Source organism: Coregonus clupeaformis, chromosome 23 (assembly GCF_020615455.1).
Source record: "Coregonus clupeaformis isolate EN_2021a chromosome 23, ASM2061545v1, whole genome shotgun sequence".
Taxonomy (NCBI): domain Eukaryota; kingdom Metazoa; phylum Chordata; class Actinopteri; order Salmoniformes; family Salmonidae; genus Coregonus; species Coregonus clupeaformis.
In genome coordinates, this window is record NC_059214.1 from 14,197,922 (window position 1) to 14,214,952 (window position 17,031).

General features: G+C 43.7%; 1 protein-coding gene across 2 annotated transcripts in view; it reads left to right on the plus strand.

The window, feature by feature from the left end:
• The window catches only part of LOC121536639 (inactive dipeptidyl peptidase 10-like), a 346,281-nt gene that overhangs the window by 148,791 nt on the left and 180,459 nt on the right, over positions 1-17,031 (plus strand). The window contains exon 1 of one of the 2 annotated variants that reach the window (XM_041844049.2): positions 11,305-11,807. The exons of the other annotated variant lie outside the window; for it this stretch is intronic. Within the exon in view, the coding sequence (XP_041699983.2) occupies positions 11,742-11,807 (66 nt within the window). The 5' untranslated portion in view covers positions 11,305-11,741. Of the gene's footprint in view, positions 1-11,304; positions 11,808-17,031 lie in introns of those variants that run through there. 2 annotated transcript variants of the gene reach the window in all.

Sequence of the window (17,031 nt, forward strand, 5' to 3'; positions counted from 1 at the left end):
AGAATCTTGCTTACGTGCAATCGGCTAAACGTCTCAACTCCCGTCCAGGCCAGGTGGGCGTTGTTTTTCGGACGATTCAAGTTTTCCCTGACGTTCCGACCTGGATCTAAGAACGGCAAGGCGGACGCCTTGTCTCGGATGTTCTCCAAGACGGAGGAGAGTGGGTCCAAGACCGAGACAATTCTCCCCCGGAACTGCGTCGTGGGAGCTGTTAGGTGGAAGATTGAGGAGGAGGTGATGGCGGCTCTTCGGACGCAGCCCGGTCCCGGTAACGGTCCACCCGGTCGGTTGTTTGTGCCTGAGTCGGTTCGTCCTGCGGTCCTCAAATGGTCCCACGCCAGCAAGATGGCTTGTCACCCTGGCGTGGCTCGGACGATGGCGTTTCTTCGCAGACGTTTTTGGTGGCCTGCCATGGCCGAGGATACTCGGGGTTATGTTGCTGCCTGTCCAGTGTGTGCGCAGAATAAGGGTACCAATCGGCCCAGCTCTGGACTACTTCACCCCTTCCTATTCCCCGGCGACCATGGTCGCATCTGGCCCTGGACTTTGTCACTGGGTTGCCCGGCTTCTGAGGGGAACACGGTCGTTCTGACTATCGTGGACAGATTCAGCAAGTTCGCCCACTTTGTGCCAATTGCCAAGCTTCCCTCTGCCTCGGAGACGTCTGAGATCCTGGTTAGGGGAGGTTTTCAGGGTCCACGGGTTGCCCAGTGATATCGTTTCCGACCGTGGCCCTCAGTTTACCTCTGCTGTCTGGAAGTCCTTCTGTTTGGCCATTGGAGCTACAGTCAGTCTCACATCTGGTTTTCACCCCCAATCTAATGGTCAGGCGGAGAGAGCCAACCAGAAGATGGAATCCACGCTACGCTGCCTGGCCTCTTCCAACCCCACCTCCTGGGTCTCTCAGTTGCCTTGGGTTGAGTATGCCCACAATACTCTCCCTACATCGGCCACTGGGATGTCTCCCCTTCCAGTGCCTGTATGGCTACCAACCTCCCTTGTTCCCTTCTCAGGAGAAGGAGCTCTCAGTGCCTTCTGTTCAGGCCCATATTCGTCGTTGCCACCGGACCTGGCATCGGGCCAGAAAGGCACTCCTTAGAGTTTCGGACCGGTATCAGCTCCAGGCGAATCGTCGCCGGATCCCCGCTCCCACCTACACCATCGGAGATAGGGTCTGGTTGGCCACACGGGATCTTCCTTTACGGACTGAGTCGAGGAAGTTGTTACCGAAGTTCATTGGTCCGTTTGTGGTGGAGAAGGTGATCAATCCGGTGGCAGTTCGACTCAAACTCCCGAGGACGCTCAGAGTCCATCCCACCTTTCATGTCTCCTGCCTCAAGCCGGTTTTCCTCAGTCCTCTGTTGCCTCCTCCGCCTCCTCCTCCTCCTCCTCGGATGATCGGAGGTGGTCCTGCCTACACGGTGCGACGCATCATGGATTCCAGACGGCGGGGCCGGGGTTTCCAGTATCTCGTGGACTGGGAGGGGTATGGTCCTGAAGAGAGGAGTTGGATTCCGCGGCGACAGATCCTAGATGCTGACCTCATCCGTGACTTCTACCGCCTCCATCCTGGCGCTCCGGGGGAGTCCGCCCGGTGGCGTTCGTCGGAGGGGGGTACTGTAACGATCCCGGCAGTCTGAGTCGGGTCCTGTCTGTGGACTAGTTTTTCTGCTCGGGATCTCCAGTTTCCCGAGGGTTCTGGAACGCTCCGGGGAGCTCTCTTGATTTCCGCACCTGCATCCCATCAGCAATCTGCACACCTGGTCCTGATCATCACCCTTCTTAGGCTCTGGCCTAACATCCATTCCCTGCCGGATCGTTAGCCATGAACAGTAGGTTTACCAGAGTATCAGTCTTAGAGCCTAGCGTTAGTTTTGTTGTTTTTGCACCTTGTTGGTTTGTTGCTTACTTACCCCCGTTTTGTTCCATCTGCAGTCACCCGTCCGGAACCTTCATCCAACCTCTGCCTGGTGGTCGGCGGCTGCCGACCCAGGATGGGATCAACCACTGCACCCCCAACAACTAATCAACGCCGCCCGCTCTGTTCCCTGGATTATTCAGCATCACTCTTGAATTTGTAAATAAACACTCACCTTCGTTTCAACTTACCTTGTCCTGGTCTGCTTCTGGGTTCTGGCTTAGCAACTCGTGACACACCTGCTCGTCGAACATCTCATTCCAGAATCATGGGCATTAACATGGAGTTGGTCCCCCCTTTGCTGCTATAACAGCATCCACTCTTTCGTTCAGCCACAAGAGCATTAGTGAGGTCGGGCACTGATGTTGGGGCGATTAGGCTTGGCTCACAGTCGGCATTCCAATTCATCCCAAAGGTGTTTGATGGGGTTGAGGTCAGGGCTCTGTGTAGGCCAGTCAAGTTCCTACACACCAATCTCGTCAAACCATTTATGTATGGAGCTCGCTTTGGGCACGGGGGCATTGTCATGCTGAAATAGGAAAGGGCCTTCCCCAAAATGTTGCCACAAAGTTGGAAGCACAGTATCGTCTAGAATGTCATTGTATGCTGTAGCATTAAGATTTCCCTTCACTGGAACTAAGTGGCCTTGCCAGAACCATGAAAAACTGCCCCAAACCATTATTCCTCCTCTACTAAACTACAGTTGGCACTATGCATTGGGGCAGGGAGCGTTCTCCTGGCATCCGCCAAACCCAGATTTATCCGTCGGACTGCCAGACCGCGAAGCGTGATTCAACACTCCAGAGAACGCGTTTCCACTCCAGCCGACGCTTGACATTACGCATGGTGATCTTAGGCTTGCGTGCAGCTGCTCGGCCATGGAAACCCATTTCATGAAGCTCCTGATGAACCGTTATTGTGCTGATGTTGCTTCCAGAGGCAGTTTGGAACTCGGTAGTGAGTATTGCAATCGAGGACAGACGATTTTCACGTGCTACGCGCTTCAGCACTTGGCCTACCACTGAGCTGCTGTTGCTCCTAGACGTTTCCACTTCACAATAACAGCATTTACAGTTGACCGGGGCAGCTCTAGCAGGGTAGAAATTTGATGAACTGACTTTTTGGAAAGGTGGTATCCTATGACGGTGCCATGTTGAAAGGTACTGAAATTACAATTTGGACTCCAGACCAAAGGCCATTCTACTGCCAATGTTTGTCTATGGGGATTGCATGGCTTTGTGCTCGATTTTATACACCTGTCAGCAACAGGTGTGGCTGAAATAGCCAAATCCCCTAAATTGAAGGGGTTTCCACATTCTTTTGTATATATAGTGTATATGGTATTATAGTCAAGGCCTATCCTATTTAACTATTGCTGTACACATTCTATTCTTCAGATATACTACGTATTCTATCCATACACCATATTGTCTATACATCCCATCACATACACTACCGGTCAAAAGTTTTAGAACACCTACCCATTCAAGGTTTTTCTTCATTTTTACTATTTTCTACATTGTAGAATAATAGTGAATACATCAAAACTATGAAATAACACATATGGAATCATGTAGTAACCAATTTTTTTAAAAATATAAAATATATTTTACATTTCAGATTCTTCAAAGTAGCCACCCTTTGCCTTGATGACAGCTTTGCACACTCTTGGCATTCTCTCAACCAGCTTCACCTGGAATGCTTTTCCAACAACCTTGAAGGTGTTCCCACATATGCTGAGCACTTGTTGGCTGCTTTTCCTTCACTCTGGGTTCCGACTCATCCCAAACCATCTCAATTTGGTTGAGGTTGGGGGACTGTGGAGGCCAGGTCATCTGATGCAACACTCCATCACTCTCCTTCTTGGTAAAATAGCCCTTACACAGCCTGGAGGTGTGTTTTGGGTCATTGTCCTTTTGAAAAACAAAAGATAGTCCCACTAACCGCAAACCAGATGGGATGGCGTATCACCGCAGAATGCTGTGGTAGCCATGCTGGTTAAGTGTGCCTTGAATTCTAAATAAATCACTGACAGTGTCACCAGCAAATCACCCCCACACCATAACACCTCCTCCTCCATGCTTTACGGTGGGAACTACATATGCTGAGATCCTCCGTTCACCCACACCGCATCTCACAAAGACACGGTGGCTGGAACCAAAAATCTCAAATTTGGACTCCAGATGAAAGGACACATTTCCACCGGTCTAATGTCCATTGCTAGTGTTTCTTGGCCCAAGCAGGTCTCTTCTTCTTATTGGTGTCCTTTAGGAATGGTTTCTTTGCAGCAATTCGACCATGAAGGCCTGATTCACACAGTCTCCTCTGAACAGTTGATGTTGAGATGTGTCTGTTACTTGAACTCTGTGAAGCATTTATTTGGGCTGCAATTTCTGAGGCTGGTAACTCTAATGAACTTATCCTCTGCAGCAGAGGTAACTCTGGGTCTTCCATTCCTGTGGTGGTCCTCATGAAAGCCAGTTTCATCATAGTGCTTGATGGTTTTTGTGAATGCACTTAAAGACGTTTTCAAAGTTCTTGAAATGTTCCATATTGACTGACATTCATGTCTTAATGTAATGATGGACTCGTTTCTCTTTGCTTATTTGAGCTGTTCTTGCTGTAATATGGACTTGGTCTTTTAACAAATAGGGCTATCTTCTGTATACGTCCCCCTACCTTGTCACAACACAACTGATTGGCTCAAACGCATTAAGAAGGAAAGACATTCCACAAATTAACTTTTAAGAAGGCACACCTGTTAATTGAAATGTATTCCAGGTGACTACCTCATGAAGCTGGTTGAGAGAATGCCAAGAGTGTGCAAAGCTGTTATCAAATCAAAGGGTGGCTATTTGAAGAATCTCAAATATAAAATATATTTTGATTTGTTTAACACTTTCTTGGTTACTATATGATTCCATATGTGTTACTTCATAGTTTTGATGTCTTCACTATTATTCTACAATGTAGAAAATAGCAAAAATAAAGAAAAACCCTTGAATGAGTAGGTGTGTCTAAAGTTTTGACTGGTATACAGTGCACTCGTAAAGTATTCAGAAACCTTGAATTTTTCCACATTTTGTTACGTTACAGCATTTGACCACTAGGTGCCGCTAGATTCCACCACACTCTTTTATCAATTTTGCTTGTCTCTTGTGTTTATTAAATAGATTGCAACACTTCCTTTGCAACTTTGGGTGGAAAACCAATAGATTTGGCTCATTATGAAAATACATTGTGTGGTCATCCTCACAATTCAAGCCAGTCCATGAAAGCAAATCAGTTTGTTCTTCTCTTAGCAACCTAATACTTCAACCCAACTCTCCATGAATAGTACAGCAAGTGGCCGCTCTCTGATACCACATGTATGCAATCCTCATATGAAGACTTTTCCTACAAGCCCAAAACGTTGATGGAGAAATGGGCTAGAGACTACAATGTTGTGAAACCCTAATACAATAATGAATTGCATGGCAGTCTTATGTTTTTCAATAAAGTTATTAGGAAACAGCTCTATATGTATTGTAATTAGTGACATTTACCATTAACACCAACCCAATATCATTATTATTGCAAAACACTATACAGTGTGTGTTTGGGACTTTTACCATTGAAACCATTAGAAATGCTGCAGCCTAATGGTTTGCCTGTTCACCAGGAATGGTCTAACAGTAACTAATCCAGACCTTTTTTGAAAGGAATAAACAATACACAAAGGGACTGTTTCCTGGACACAGATTAAGCGTAAAAGAAGGACAAACTGATTTTCTTTCGTGGAGGACTGGCTTGAAATGTGAGGATGACCACAATTTATTTTCATCATGAACCAAGTCTATTGGTTTTCTATCCAAAGTTGCAAAGGAAGTGTTGTGAGATATTTAATAAACACAAGAGACCAGCAAAATTGATAAAAGAGTGTGGCGGTATAGCAGGAACAGTGGTCAAAACCTGGTACTTTCACCAGCAATAGCCAATCAGCGTTGAGCTGATCTATCACATCGCATCAAGAGAAATACGTCATTCACGTCATCTCGTTGTGTTGTTGTCCTCCAGTGGCCAGTTTCCTAAATTAGCCATGGATGGAGATAAGGATTTGGACTTGTGGTTTTACTTAATTCTCTGTACTGGCCAATGATTATAACGGCAATTCTGATGAAACCATAAATTCATACATTGTGCCCCTGGACTGAGAGGATGGAAGTTCAACATGTAGCTAGTTAATGTTAACTAGCTAACGTTGCTCATAAAAGGAAGTTAGGCTAGTGAGCAAGCATTTTAGACCGTTTTGTCAACATAAAAAGAGGATGGCATTGCCGTTTCTCTACAGGTAGGGTGTGTCAACATGTTTTTTCTACTTGCACGAATACACGCACACACACACATCAGAACCATGGACAGTCACATCATATTTAGCTTACGCTGATTGGACTAAATTGTTTTTGGTATCTTTTAGTTGTCACTGTATTAGACTAAGCATAGGTGATTTGATGATGTTGAAATGTTGAAATTGAAATGGTGCTCTCCATGGTTCTAAATCAATAGTTGTTTAGTAGTCTGGAAAAGTTTGAAACATTACCTTGCTTGACCATGTTGTAGGTCATGTAACTGTTTCTTACATGCAATATGCTTTGTGGACTTCACCAGACAGAGGTTGCTCTCCGGTTTTGGGATTAAACAAAGGTGTGGTTGAATTTATTCTGCCACTGTGTCTTCTTATTGTCTCGGCCTTAGGCCTGTATATCATGGTCACAAGGCTTATGAACTAACAGGTTATAAAGCAAACAATGCAATTATCACAACATATAGGTTGTAATATGGCTTTTTTTTCCTGCCTTGGCTTCCCCAGTGATTTCACCCACGCATCGCTATTGGCTTTCACACCACTATATGGTAAATAATGCAAGCGACTTTAATTAATAATTTTTCTCAACAAGGAAAGAAATCATCACCATAGTCACAGGGAATACATTACAAAGTATGGAGAAGCAATACTCCAAGCCACAGCTTCATATTACTTGTCAAACATAGAGAACTGATACTATATACTGTTTTTGTGGGTGGAATTGGCATGGGGTATGGGAGGTTTTATTCCTCATGTCTTACTCATTGGTAGGAAGAAGTTTGGTCCAAATTGGATCTTGGGTACTATAGGTATTTAGTATGATCTGAATCCTGTAAATTAAAATGGCCAATTTGAGTGCAATTAATTTAACTGAGATAAAATGTAATTTCAAAAAAATAATGTTTCAGGAATGCCAATCTTACCTGTTTCTAACTACAGAAACTACAGAACAATCTGAGATGATGGCTGTCATGGCTTGCTGAAATGACATTGAACGACTCTGATACCACACATCAAGACATTTATGAATTGGTGACAGTTGGACTGTGGGATAAAGCATATGATGGGCATAGGCTTACATGATGATACTGTGTGTATTACATGGCATATCCATCACAGCAATTGACGGAATGGCATGTCTCATTTGTCACATGACAGCACTATCATCCATTACAGTATCTTGTCATTGTAATTTCTGATTATTCCGGTCATTAACTCTGCTCATTTTATGGCCATGTTCAACAACTACATTTGTTGTTGGAGGAATTATGGTTCTGGTAGGTAGATTATTCAGAACTATTGCATGGTATTGTACCTCTATCTTTACCCCATCTAGACTTTAACAAGAACTCTTAAAAAGCTATTCATAATGTTGAAAATAGGGCTTGACAATACACCTTCAAAAAACAGGTATTGACCTATTAGGCTACATTATAACTGAGACTAGGTAGGGATTATAAAATCCCTGATAGCTAACATATGATCAAATGAGACATTGTTTGCATCCGCAGCAGACCTGGGTTCAAATGCTATTTCAAATATCTCAATTACTTTCACATTCCCTCAAAGTATGTATTCAGCTATATTTCATTTGAAAAGACAAGTAGTTGAATATTTTAATGTATTTGGAAATACACTTGGAAAATATTTGAAAATACTCAAATACACTGACTCAAATACACTCCCATGCATTTAACCCAGGTATTTGAAAATAGTATTTGAATAGGTATTTGAAAATACTGTAGCTGACAATTATTATTATTCTTTTTTTTTTTTTTTTACAAATAACCAAATACTCAAATAAAAGTACTTGTTTTGGGCTGTGTATTTGAAAATACTCAAATACACAGAAAAAGTATTTGAAATACCAGATACTCAAATACACATGTTTCGGAACTCAGGTCCATTATGCTCTGACTGTTTTCCCACTCAAATTGTCAGAGAGCTGGAATAAAAGAAAAATACAGTGCCTTGCAAAAGTATTCAGACCCTTCGGATATCTTCAAATTTTATTGTGTTACAAAATGGGATTCAAATGGATTTAATTGTAATTTCTTGTCAACAATCTACACAAAATACTCTGTAACGTCAAAGTGGAAGAAAAATTGTTTGTTGTATAAATAAAAATATCATAACAAAAATATAGTTGTTGCATAAGCATTCAGCCCCTTTGTTTAGGGCAAGCCTAAATTAGTTCAGTAGTAAAGGTCGTCTTAACAAATCACATAATAAGTTACATGGACTCACTCTGTGTGAAATAATAGGGGTTGACATGGTTTTTGAATAACTAACCCTTCCTCTGCCCCCCATACATACAACATATGTAAGGTCCCTCAGGCAAGTATTGAATTTCAAGTACAGATTCAACTTCAAAGACCAGGGAGCTTTTTTAAAGACTCATAAAGAAGGGCAGTGATTGGTAGATGGGTAACAATAACAAATCAAACACAGAATATCTTTAAGCATGGTCAAGTTAATAATTATGCTGTGGATTATGTATTAACCCACCCAGACACATCAAATATACAGTCGTCCTAAACTGAGCTGCAGGACAGGAATTAAACTGCTCAGTGATGTTACCATGAGGACAATGGTGATTTTAAAACAGCTACAGAGTTTAATAGCTGTGATGGGAGAAAACTGAGGATGGATCAACAACATTGTAGTGACTCACAATAATGACCTAAATGACAGAGTGAAAAGAATACAAATGTACAGAATACATGCATCTTGTATGCAACAAGGCACTAAAGTAACACTGCAAAAAAATGCAAAGGAATACACTTTGTGGCCTAAATGCAAAGCCTCATGTTTGGGGCAAATCCAACACAACACATCTACCTCCTTATTTTCAAGCATGGTAGTGGCTGCATCATGGTATGGGTATGCTTGACATCGGCAAATACTGGGGAGTTTTTCAGGGTAAAAATAAACGGGATGGAGCTAATCCTAGAGGAAAACCTGCTTCAGTCTGCTTTACACCACAGACTGGGAGAGGAATTCACCTTTCAGCAGGACAATAACTTACAAAACAAGCCCAAATCTAAACTGGAGATGCTTACCAAGAAGACAGTGAATGTTCATGAGTGGCTGAGTTACAGTTTTGACTTAAATATGCTCGAAAATCTATGGGAAGTTTAGGAAATGGCTGTCTAGCCATGATCCCCAACATCTTGACAGAGCTTGAAGAATTTTGAAAAAAATAATGGGGAAAATATTGCACAATCCAAGTGTACAAAGCTCTTAGAGACTCACCCAAGAAGACACACAGCTGTAATCGATGCCAAATATGTATTCAGGGAGCTGAATACTTATGAAAGACCATATTTTAGTTATTACATTTGTATTACTCTTTAAAGAAAATAGCATTTCTCTTCCACTTTGACATTACAGAGGAGATGGAGATTGCTGTGGAGATTGTTAACAAAACATTACAATTAAATCAATTTTAATCCCAAATTGTAACACAATAAAATGTGAAGAAATCCAAGTGTCTGAATACTTTTGCAAGGCACTGTATATCTTTGTTTATCAATGTCAATTGCAGGTATAAAGCCTATTGATTGAAACCTGCCTCCAGCTTGGTAGATAGAGTGTGGGCGCACAGATTTAAGTGGTTTAATACTATCTATTCTTTATTTCTGAGGTGGCTGGCTCATGTTGACAAAGGTTTTGATTGTGTGAGGCTTCTTATAATTTCCTGAGTCCCTGTCACGATCGTCGGGTACAGAGGACCAAGGCGCAGCGTGAAAGGTGAACATATTTATTAAATAATGATAACACAAACAAAAAACAACAAACGATAACGTGACGTCCACGGTCTAACACAAACCACACTGGTTTGTGACAGTACCCCTCCCCCCCAAAGGCGCGGACTCCGGCCGCGCCAACCAAACACCACAGGGGAGGGACCGGGTGGGCACTCCGCCTGTGGTGTTTGGTTGGCGCGGCCGGAGTCCGCGCCTTTGGGGGGGGGTACTGTCACGCCCTGGCTCTGGAGACGCTGGTATATTGAGCCAGGGTGTGAGTGTTCTTTATGTTTTGTGCTCGTTGTGTCTCTAGTTGTTGTATTTCTATGTTGGCCAGAGTGGTTCTCAATCAGAGGCAACGAGTGTCAGCTGTTGCTGGTTGTCTCTGATTGGGAACCATATTTAGACAGGCTGTTTTCCCACAGTGTTTGTGGGATCTTGTTCCAGTGTGGTTTGTGTTAGACCATGGACGTCACGTTATCGTTTGTTGTTTTGTTCGTGTAATCACTAATAAAAAAGTATGTTCGCATTCAACGCTGCGCCTTGGTCCTCCTCCTTCGACGATCGTGACAGTCCCAACCAGCCTATAACCTTGTCAAACATGTTTCTCTCAAACGCTACAGTGAGTTTGATGTAGCTGTCTTCAGATTGGCATAGCCGATTGTACACATGCACAGGCCACTCAAATAATTGTTTGACAAGAAAACGAACTACAATTATATTTACCACAATGGGTTAAGCTCCACACTAACCAAGAGCCGCTTCCCATCAAACATATTCGACCAAAAATAAATGAACTCAGATTACATCAGTGGTCATTCGTTTTTGACGGGGTGGTATCGTAAAAGCAGGATGTGTTCGTTGTGCGTGACAGCGCGTTTGCACTCAATTAAGATAAATGCGCTGCAGGGTTCATGACTTCAGCACCATGGACAGCACGCACACAGCTCAGTTGCTGAACATGATTTAGGATTCAAATTGATAAATATTAACCAACCAAAAGCTATAGGCCTAATCACACTGTAGCCTACCACTACTATAATCAACTGTAGCCTACACGCATAATGGGAAAACTAGTAGGATTTGTAATGCTTCGGCTAGATTCTGAAATACTACAACTAAAAGATATGGAAAAACATGCCCGTTTGAGCTCTGTTGGGTCTTCATTAAATGTATATTATGTCAAACACGTAATCACACCCCCACCCATTTTGCCGTGGGAACGCATCAGACCACTCGGTTGCCCCCTCCCCTCCTCCCATTCCCAGTTCCCCAACCACACCATCACCATGGATCACACAGACAAGACCAGAAGCGAGTAGTCAAGATCCCCTCGTTTGTCGCTTGCAGACAGATAGAGGGGTATAGGCAGCCAGTGTACTTTATATTTCTCTTTTTATTATTATTATTATTATTATTATTCTGACGACTGAATATTTTGTCTTCTCTATTTAACATAATAAGGAGAGCCAACTAGCATTAGAAGGGTTCTTGTCAGACGTTCTAAGACCTCGCAGAATTAATTCCTGACGGACCACATTGCTGCATGCCTCCTGCTTAATTAAGATTCTGCAATTGATAAACCGGCGCCTATACCTACCAGGACACCAGGCTCTCGTCTTGCATCGCTCGCCGTTTTGACTAATCCACGAGCCAGTGGGATCTGACTGCAGCGCATCTTTACGATTCAAAGCGAGTTGTGTCCAAGTTCTATTACAAGGAGTTTACAATGACAGCCACGAAGGAAGCGCAGCCGAATCAGAGACAGAAGCCACCGCCGAAGGATGACGAGGAGGTGGGCTTGCCAGTCTATCTATTTGCCATAATCTGTGGTTAGGCTATTGAAGAGCTAATTTCTATTCTATGATTATACATTCTCCATCCAGTTTGTGTGCTCTAGGCTACAAGGTAATTTAGGCTATAATTCTAAAATTGGATGCCCGCAAATGAATGCCGGTTGTTGTGTGTGGCAGTGTGTGAGAAATAGGGGTCATATAACACCTGAATAGGCCTACTATGTATATTTTAGAACATTTCATATTCAGGAACTTATTTCCTAGTCTACAGCAAGGGAGTGCAGTGATGTGTCTTTCACTGGATATGTTGCAGCTTCACTGTCTGCTATTAGAGAGCGGGTGTCTTATTTACCCTATCAGTGATAGCTTTCTGTCCATGCGCTCCCAATCGTGCGTGAATATTGCAAGACAAGATTTAGGACTTATCAATTAGTGACTCTGTAAGAAGAGCTCGTCAGCTGTCATGCTGGAGAATAATGAGTGCTCTCGTGGGAATCCGGAGGACTTGCACTGAGATGGGGGGGATAGTGGGGGGGACTCGCCTCGCGGGAGATTGTAATTCAACCTTTGCCTCAACAGCTGTCCGCAAGACGACACCTTGAAAGAGAACAGCCGCGGAGAATCACTCTGAAAAGAGTCTACTGCCAGCGTCTCACTATCAAACACACCCGCACACACACAAATACACTGCACAAGACCTGCAGCAGCTCACCTCAGTAAATGTCTTCTGTATTTTGTGCACGTCAACCACAATTATCCGAGAGGCAGGGCTTTCTTGTCAGTGTGTTCATGCAGTACAAATAGCTCTCAGAGACCGTGTTCCAGTCTGCATCTGCAATGTTTTTTTCTGAATTTGCAATGTTCCTAGTTAAGAATTTAAAGGTGTGACATCACTGACTTGAGGAAGTTGTGGAGCGTTAACTTGACAACTAGCTAGGGGTCGGTGCTTCTAACTAAGTCAACTCTAGGCGCTAAATTATGAATTTTGACAAATTATTGATTTGGCCTCCCGAAATGTTTCAATAACCCTCACGTGGAGTGTTAAACCCAGCAAAGGGATCTTCCAGACCCTTGCTATCCATCTGTTTTGACGTGGGAGGTCTCTTATTATATATTATGGTCAACATCTGTGGGCACCACCATGTCCATTTTAAATGCCACATTTCAGGTGTCCCTTGTGTTGGGGTCTTGCGGGGTTCAACACCGTGGACAGCACCCACATACAGTTGAAGTCAGAAGTTTACATACACTAAGGTTGGAGTCATTAAAACTCGTTTTTCAACCACTCCACAAATTTCTTGTTAACAAACTATAGTTTTGGCAAGTCGGTTAGGACATCTACTTTGTGCATGACACAAGTAATTTTTCCAACAATTGTTTACAGACAGATTATTTCACTTATAATTCACTGTATCACAATCCCAGTGGGTCAGAAGTTTACAAACACTAAGTTAACTGTGCCTTCAAACTGCTTGGAAAATTCCAGAAAATGATGTCATGGTTTAGAAGCTTCTGATAGGCTAATTGACATCATTTGAGTCAATTGGAGGTGTACCTGTGGATGTATTTCAAGGCCTACCTTCAAACTCAGTGCCTCTTTGCTTGACATCATGGGAAAATCAAAAGAAATCAGCCAAGACCTCATAAAACTTTTTTTTTGACCTCCACAAGTCTGGTTCATCCTTGGGACAATTTCCAAATGCCTGAAGGTACCACATTCATCTGTACAAACAATAGTACGCAAGTATAAACACCATGGGACCACGCAGCCGTCATACCGCTCAGGAAGGAGACGCGTTCTGTCTCCTAGAGATGAACATACTTTGGTGTGAAAAGTGAAAATCAATCCCAGAACAACAGCAAAGGACCTTATGAAGATGCTGGAGGAAACAGGTACAAAAGTATCTATATCCACAGTAAAACGAGTCCTATATCGACATAACCTGAATGGCAGCTCAGCAAGGAAGAAGCCACTGCTCCAAAACCGCCATTAAAAATGCCAGACTACGGTTTGCAACTGCACATGGGGACAAAGATCGTACTTTTTGGAGAAATGTCCTCTGGTCTGATGAAACAAAAATAGAACTGTTTGGCCATAATGACCATCGTTATGCGTGGAGGAAAAAGGGGGGCTTGCAAGCCGAAGAACATCATCCCAACGTAAAGCACGGGGGTGGCAGCATCATTCTGTGGGGGTGCTTTGCTGCAGCTGGGACTGGTGCACTTCACAAAATAGATGGCATCTGAGGAAGGAAAATTATGTGGATATATTGAAGCAACATCTCAAGACATCAGTCAGGAAGTTTGGTCGCAAATGGGTCTTCCAAATGGACAATGACCCCAAGCTTACTTCCAAAGTTGTGGCAAAATGGCTTAAGGACAACAAAGTCAAGGTGTTGGAATGGCCATCACAAAGCCCTGACCTCAATCCTATAGCAAATGTGTGGGCAGAACTTACAAAGCGTGTGCGAGCAAGGAGGCCTACAAACCTGACTCAGTTACACCAGCTCTGTCAGGAGGAATGGGCCAAAATTCACCCAACTTATTGTGGGAAGCTTGTGGAAGGCTACCTGAAACGTTTGACCCAAGTTAGACAATTTAAAGGCAATGCTACCAAGTACTAATTGAGTGTATTTAAACTTCTGACCCACTGGGAATGTGATGAAAGAAATAAAAGCTGAAATAAATCATTTTCTCTACTATTATTCTGACATTTCACATTCTTAAAATAAAGTGGTGATCCTAACAGGAATTGTGAAAAACTGAGTTTAAATGTATTTGGCTAAGGTGTATATAAACTTCCGACTTCAACTGTATAGACCCACCATTAGCAATCTAAGACACATATTCCTCTTGTGCTGAGGTAGCTTCTTGTAATTACAATAAAATACTGTGAAATAGGGCGGCAGGTAGCTTAGTGGTTAAGAGCGTTGTGCCAGTAACCGAGAGGTTGCTGGTTTTAATCCCCAAGCCGACTAGGTGAAAAATCTGTCGATGTGCCCTTGAGCAAGGCACTTAACCCTAATTGCTCCTGTAAGTCGCTCTGGATAAGAGCGTCTGCTAAATGACTAAAATGTAAATACAAACCCCTCCCCTCAATGAATTTCAGTCTGAACTTGAAGTCAACCACACTGTAATAGATACCAACATCCTTTATTGTATCTCTGAAATGCTGTTTTGCCCAAAACCGGAAAACTCCTGCTTTGATTGAATGATGTTGTGTTAGGGGTACCGTTGCATTTCCAGACTTGGGTTCAATAAGTATTTGATATGAGATTAGAATTTGATTGGGTCAGCCTGGAGTGACAGATGGTTCAATTGTGCCAGGCATGCTCAATCAAGAGCATGAACATATTTAAAAGAAAATTAATACTACTTGAACCCAGGTATGAGTAATCCATTGCATGACAAACATGCAGTACAATGTAAAGGGGTTACCATGAATTTGATAGCAATTTACAGGCAGCTCCACAATGCAGCATAATTTACAGTATGCTGCAGTAAAATGTTTCAGAGTATTTTTTTTACTGTTGATAATACCTCAAAGTACAGTGTAATTTAGGCTATACACTGTAAAGGGGTTGCCATGAATTTTACAGTAATTTACAGGCAGCTCGTGGCAACTAAAATGCGGTATTTCATATTACAGTACACCTACTGTAATATAAATACGGTATCAAACCAAGTACTGTGTAATGACATACAGTACAATGTACTGTATTATTTACATTTGCGTCATTTAGCAGACGCTCTTATCCAGAGCGTCTTACAGTTAGTGAGTGCATACATTTTTCATACTGGCCCCCCGTGGGAATCGAACCCACAACCCTGCCGTTGCAAGCGACACACTCTACCAACTGAGCTAAAGGAGGCTATACTATTATTATGCTGTGAAAATGTATAAATGCTACCGTAATCAGAATTTATGAATTAATGGATGAATCAAATTCATTGAGTGGAGGGGTTTGTGTTTCACATGATTTTACTGTAATTACAAGGGATTGGTGCATGCAGGTTGGCTGCTAGGTAAAGTGATTACACATTATGGCATATTAATGAATATTTTGTGTTTTATATCACTTGCCACTCTAGAGGTCTTAACAAAAGGTTCACACTGGCAGCAACTACTGGGCAAAACAGACCATGGAACGAGGGGTTAATACGATACTCAGGAGGAAGCTGTAACCTATAACTTACCTCGTTCAATATCCTCAGGACTTTGAATGGCCCCACAAACCACCGACCCAGCTTCCGGCAGGGCAGGCGAAGGGGCAGGTTTCGGGTCGAGAGCCAGACCCGGTCCCCCGGTGCATACACCGGAGCCTCACTGCGGTGGCGGTCAGCGCTCACCTTCTGTCGCCCGATGGCCCGCTGCAGGCGCACATGGGCAGCGTTCCAGGTCTCCTGCGAGCGCCGAAACCATTCATCCACCGCAGGTGCCTCGATCTGGCTCTGATGTCAGGACCGGCTGATAACGTAATACACACTGGAATGGGGAAAGGTTAGTGGAGGAGTGGCGGAGGGAGTTTTGGGCCATCTCTTCCCAGGGGAGGAAAACTGACCACTCCCCCTGCCGGTCCTGGCAATATGACCTCAGAAACCTACCCACCTCCTGGTTGACTCTCTCCACCTGCCCGTTACTCTCAGGTATCCCATAGTGCCGAAAGACGTGTGTAAATAGGGCCTCAGCAGTCTGTAGGGCTGTAGGGAGACCGGGCAGAGGAATGAGGCAGCAGGACTTAGAAAACTAATCCACAACGACCAGGATTGTGGTATTCCCTTGTGAGGGAGGAAGATCCGTCACAAATCCACCCATAGGTGGGACCACGGTCGTTGTGGAACGGGTAGGGGTTGCAATTTCCCTCTGGGCAGGTGTCTAGGAGCCTTACACTGGACACACACCGAGCAGGACGAAATATAAACCCTCACGTCCTTAGATAAGGTGGGCCACCAGTACTTCCCACTAAGACAATGCACTGTCCGACCGATACCAGGATGACCAGAGGAGGGTGACGTGTGAGCCCAATAGATCAACCGATCACGGACCTCCAGCGTGACGTACACACGACCCTCTGGACACTGGGGAGGAGTGGGTTCGTTACGCAATGCCCGCTCGATGTCCGTGTCCACCTCCCACACCACCGGTGCCACCAGACACGACGCCGGAAGTATGGGAGTGGGCTCCACGGAACTCTCCTCCGTGTCATACAGTCGGGACAGAGC